Raw genomic sequence first — 6,000 nt, forward strand, 5'->3', positions numbered from 1 at the left:
GTATTAAAAAAAAAAAAGACATGGCCCGCACATTCCAGTCTTAGGGCCTGTTCACACGGAGTAAATGCGTGTGTGTTTTGGCAAAATACTTGTGTAAAAAATACACGTGTAAAAATAAGACTCCTATTGACGTCAATGACAATTTTTTACACGTGTAAAAAAAACACGTCAAAATACACATTAAAATACACGTTACAATACACGTGTAAAATGTAAATGAAATCAATGGGAGTCTTATTTTTACACGTGTATTTTTTACATGTGTATTTTGCCAAAATACACACGCGTTTACTACATGTGAACGGGCCCTTATACATTGATCTAGTGCTTCTCAGCAAATTCTACAATACTGAACATGAGGGTCTTAGTCTACTTATTGATCAATGTGTATAAGCCCACTAGCCACTTCATGGCGACCTCTTTATAATGGGTCCCTACTCTATTGGACGCGGCGCTGCACAGCGGCCACCACCACCGCACACAGCGCCCACAGGGAGAGCGACCCAGTGGTCTGGCAACACCCCTGCCTCCAGACCAAGCCCCCAAGCTCTGAGTGGCGCCGCCCCACGGGCACAGCTCCACAGGAGCAGCAGACACCATGTGTACCATTACCTTGGTACCAGCACTCCCCCCATTTGGCCCAGGTGTTTTTAATTAGCAGGAGACTGCAAAAAGGACCCACCTACTACTGACTGGGGCAACACGGTAAGGTGAATTTTTGAGATCTGTTCACATGTTGCGGTGCTGCGTGGTGTCTGCTGCTCCTGTGGCGCTGTGCCCATGGGGTGGTGCGGCCCAGAGCCTGGGGGCTTGGTCTGGTGGCAGGGGTGTTGCCGGACCATGGGGCCGCTCACCCTGCGGGCGCTGTGTTGCGGTGGTAGCGGCTGCTGTGCAGCACCGCGCCCAGTAGAGTAGGGACCCACTATAAAGAGGTCGCCATGAAGTGGCTAGTGGGCTTATACACCTTGATCAATATGTAGACAAAGAATCTCATGTTCAGTATTGTAGAATTTGCTGAGAAGCACTAGATCAATGTATAAGGTCGGGATGTGCGGGCCATGTCTTTCTCTTTTTTTGAATACAAATACGATTCTACTCATGTTATTGACCACCTCAGCCACATCCTTCCCTGAAACCTCCTTGGCTTGCACAAACTCCTTAGTGAATGCATGTGACAGAGCTAACTCAAGATCGGACCAAGTTCACCAGATTCTTCTTGAAGAGTGGATAAGAGCAGAGTAAAGAAGGAGGTCTTGAGATGAGCAGAGATCATGTATGGGCCGGTAGCAGGATATTACGTCAGAGATGTATGGAGGGGGCAGGTTGTGGATGGCTTTGTATGTCAGTGTTTATTCACTAGCGAATGGTAACTAAGGGCTAGTTCACACGGGGTTCCGCATGAACACATTCCATCGCGGCTTTCCGCTCCGGATTAGGCCCAAATGAATGTCCCTAGTTGGGAGGGCGGTGTCGTGAAGCGGACACCGCGGCTGAATCAGCCATGGAATCCGCCTGAAGAAAGGGCAGCTCGCTTCTTTTATCTGTGAGCGGGAACCAACCACTCACGGAAAAAGGAAATGTCCGGCTCCCATTGATTTCAATGGGAGACGGCAGGATTTTAACACTGATTCCGCATCAAAATCCTGACCATTTTGCCCGGTGTGAACTAGCCCTTAAGATAGAGGAAAAACAAGGAGTGAGGCGGGTGAAGCGAGCAGCAGAGTAGAGGGTAGACTGGAGGGCATTTTCTGCGAGGCCATAGAGAAGAGTGTTACAGGAGTCTAAGCAGGATGAGGACATGGACTAGTATTTCTGTAGTGTGAACATGGCTGTACATGATTTCTTTGTTGGACATGTAACATTATTCTAAACAGTATAAGATAACTTTTCCCAGAATGTTTCTCTAATCCTAAGTCTTGGCAAGTGATCCATCAGAAGAACAGAAGTGTTGTTATACTCACCCAACATGACCCAAAATCTCTTGTTTCTTTTGGCTTTGGGTGGAGTTACCTTTTAAAGTACAGAGAAGAATAAATGTGCCTTTGAGGGTATATTGTAGCTCACGCTGCTTGAGAGATGCCGTGATCCGTCCTTGGAAGTCACATGGTCATGTATCACTTGTGTATTTTGCTTTCATCTCCTAGTTCTTCATCCCCAGCTCATTGAATCTTCTTGGAAATGGCTTTTTATCTAACTTTTATTTTCATTCTAAGCATAATTTTTTATGCTTATTGTGACATAGAGCCGGCGCAGTGGGGTCATCTCTTATTTGCACTATTTTTTTTCATTTTTTTTGGTATGCCTTGGCATTCCAGGTGACAAATTTACTAAAAAATGTGTCCTCATTTAACACTACACGTGCTGAAGTGCAGTTGCCCCCTTTTTTGTGCCTTTCTTATAAAAGGGACAAGTCGTCATAAATGGATTGTCAAATGTTAATCTAGGAAAACCACTTCCACTCCCCCTAATAAAAAGCAAAAGAAAAGGGCGAGTCAGAATTAAACAAAAATGGTCGCAGAAGGTTTGATAAATGCTGAAACTTCCTGTTTTCTGTAACTGATTTGTCAGCTTTGCTGTGTAGACTGGAACAGGGTAATTTGCTGACTGTCCTATTGTAGTGCTGGAGACCTAGATCAGGTAAAATAGTAACAGTGTACATAAAATACAGCTCTGCTGTCACCCCATGTTCTCTGGGGTAAGGGGCTCTACTTAGTCACTACTTTGACTGCATTAGACTGTTTACTTTTCTGTCTATTAACTGCCAATCATTTGCCAAAAAGAAAACACGCCATGCTGCACTGACTATACAAACCGTATAGGAAGGAAATGTGTGCTTCCAGTATAGCTGCCTCAGCGAGTCGTGTGGTGTGTTTTTTTTAATTTTATTTAAAAGGGATGTCCAGCCACCAAAAATGTAAAGAACTGCTTAGGCCTGGTTCACATCTGCATTGGGTATTCTGTTTGGGAAGTCTGCTTTGGGACCCCAGAACAGAATACCGAACGCATTAAAAAACAGTGAGCTCAGAAAGCACACGGGCCCCATAGACTGTAATAGGATCCATGTGTTTTCCGTGCGGCTTCTCTCTGCATGATTCGTGCACAAAACACACGAACCCCATTATACTCTATTGGGTCTGTGTGCTTTCATTGCTCACTGCTTTTTAACGCGTTTGGTAATCCGTTGCGGGGGTCCTCAAGCGGACTTTCAGGACGGAATACCGAACGTAGATATGAACCAGGCCTTAGAATAGTATAAAATAATTAAAATAGTAGTAATAATTTTTCTTCCCCCTGGTCTGTATATTTTTACCCCCAGTTGTGACATCCTGACATGGATATGTAAAGCTGTAGCAGTTACTTGTCAACACCAGTGAGGTTATCGCCATGTCCAGTGATAGGTGGTTACATGTTCATGTTAGGATTTCATTGCTGCTAGTGAATAGACAGGTGTGTGGGGGGGGGGGGGGGCGTGGAAACTCAGTTAGGTGAATATTGCTGCTTTTATTTGATGCCATTACAAAGGCTAGGTTCACATCTGAGCTGGAGTCTTTGTAGGAGACTCCACCACAGATTCTACCTAAAATCAAGAGAGAAAAGTCCTACATGGAGGACTTTTCTCTCCGCTGGTTTCGGCATACAACTGACAGGAACCCAGCGGGCCCCATTACAGTCTATGGAGGCCGCAGGTTTTTTAATCGGACATATTCTCCATCTTGGGGTCTCCATGTGAACCTGAACGATGAAGGCCTGAACGCTAGTGTGTAAGCGGTTTATTAAAGGCTGTGTAGTCGTAGTCAGGACCAATTTTGGCTGGAGTCAGAAAAATGTTACAGAATCTGGATTCAACACTAAGATTTCCTTTCATAGGGATGTAATCACTGGATTTTTTATGAATTAGAGGATCTTTTACTGCCTCGGACTGACCATGGACATCAGCCATTTATTTTTTTATTTTTATTTTTTTTAATGTAGATTGTGAGCCCCACATAGAGCTCACAATGTACATTTTTCCCCTATCAGTATGTCTTTAGAATATGGGATGGAAATCCATGCAAACACGGGGAGAACATACAAACTCCTTGCAGATGGTTTTTTTTGCCCCTGGCAGGATTTGAACACCAGGACTCCAGCGCTGCAAGGCTGCAGTGCTAACCACTCAGCCACCGTGTGGCCCCGACATCAGCCATTTATGAAGGAGTCTAAGTAGGAGTCAGTTTCTGTGGCCTACCAACTTGATAGTTCTGGTTTTTAATATTTTTTTGGTTATTGGACATCCTCTTCAATGAACGTAAAATAGCAGATGGCATGAGTTATCTTCTAGGTGAGTATTATGGAGAAATGAAGAGCCTCAAGTACTTCGTCCTGCTCCTCCTATATTCTGCATAGATATATCTCAAAAAACTTATGTTGATGTGATTTCCGTTTCAGGTCTCGATGAGGAGCAGAAGGTGGAGTTCCACGAGCACATATTCTTGGAAAAATATTTGGAAGACTTTCCAAAGCATGGACCAATCAGACATTTTATGGAGCTGGTTATTTGTGGCCTTTCTAAGAACCCCTATCTCACTGTCCAGCAGAAGAAAGATCACATAGATTGGTTCCATGACTACTTCCACAAGAAGGAGGATCTACTGAAGGAATGTGATGTTTTCGTCAACTGAGGAGGCCCGCTTCTTGCCTTTGTGTTTCATTCATAGTGGTGCAGAAGGTGTATATCTGGACTCAGGGAAAGGGAAGGACTTTCTATCTGAATTGTGCCAGTGTATAATGGCAAATGTGAAATATTGCTTGTTTAAATAAAAAAAAATATTATCGAATTTAACTTTGTTTGTATCTTTAAAAATGGATGCCCGGGACTCCCTGTTCATGTGGATGTCGCACTATTCTACATGGTAGCCGGCCGAAGCTTGTTACACATTGGCCTTATTTTTGTGTACATGCATAAGCGCAGCAGACACCTGAAATTTCCAAAACTGGAAATTGGCACACGTCAATTATACCTACAGATACACTGGTTTCCATATAGGTATCCTTGAAGCAGAAAGTCCACAGAGTAAAGTTTTTGTGAAAATACTGCAGGAAGAACCGCGATGTGTTGCCACCGTGGATTTTCTTGCAACGCTTTTTGCTGTGGATGCCATTTAGGGCCTTAACCTTAATCAGCTCACAAAATATCCGCACTGAAGTCGGCCTAGAATGAAGAGTAGCCATGTTCATAAAGCTGGCAATCTATAATAGAAAGGGTAGATATAGGTGTTTAGTATACCGCTTGATGCTGCCTGTTTGAGCAGTAGTCGAGGGAGAACTAATCCAGGGTATATGTCTGTTGGAAATGTGCAAGTTTTAGGCAAAGTGTTAATAGTTTATTTTTGTCAATAGCAAAATTAATAAAATGAAGACAAGAGAAATCTAAATCCATCAAGATTTGGTGTGACCGTCCTTTGGGGGAGGAGTCCTGGAAGTGATGATACGGCCCCCGCAGAGCCCTGATCTCATCATCATCCAGTCTGTCGGAAATGTAGAGGATGTGGATAAAAACTTCCTGAGCTCGGTGCTGACCACCACAAATGATGTATAGTGTTGAGTGAATAGAATTCGAATCTTAGAGTCGAATACCTCCGCTCCCATAGGAATGAATGGGAGCGGCCGATCGCAAAGGGGTTAAGCGCCGGCGCCTGCAGCGCGCCGGCCACGCCTATTCATTCCTATGGAGTGAGGTATTCGAAACTAGAGTTTTGAATACTATTTGCTCATCTCTATAGATGTACTTGTTTGATAAATAGTCTTTATTGGTGTGCACAGTAAAAATTCCTTTTTGGCCCGAACTGCGCCCTTCATCAGTTCATATACCGTAAAGCTTGTAACCCGTCTTTCTCCACTCAGCACTGTCCATGTGTTATCTGTTACTCCTGAGATTGGGATTACATGAAGAGACAGAAGGATTGGAGCAAGCCAACATCCACAGAAGATCTGTGCTTAGTTCTCCAAGATGGCGGGAAC

The 6,000-nt window shown here is 44.0% G+C and overlaps 1 protein-coding gene across 1 annotated transcript in view; it reads left to right on the top strand.

The window, feature by feature from the left end:
- Window positions 1-4,776, top strand: part of MRPS31 (mitochondrial ribosomal protein S31) — a 50,186-nt gene extending 45,410 nt beyond the window's left edge. Inside the window, exon 7 of the mRNA XM_075265920.1 lies at window positions 4,429-4,776. Coding sequence (XP_075122021.1) covers window positions 4,429-4,661 — 233 coding nt within the window. The 3' untranslated portion in view covers window positions 4,662-4,776. The remainder of the gene's footprint in view (window positions 1-4,428) is intronic.
- Window positions 4,777-6,000: the final 1,224 nt, after the last annotated feature.

Source organism: Leptodactylus fuscus, chromosome 2 (genome assembly GCF_031893055.1).
Source record: "Leptodactylus fuscus isolate aLepFus1 chromosome 2, aLepFus1.hap2, whole genome shotgun sequence".
Classification (NCBI taxonomy): domain Eukaryota; kingdom Metazoa; phylum Chordata; class Amphibia; order Anura; family Leptodactylidae; genus Leptodactylus; species Leptodactylus fuscus.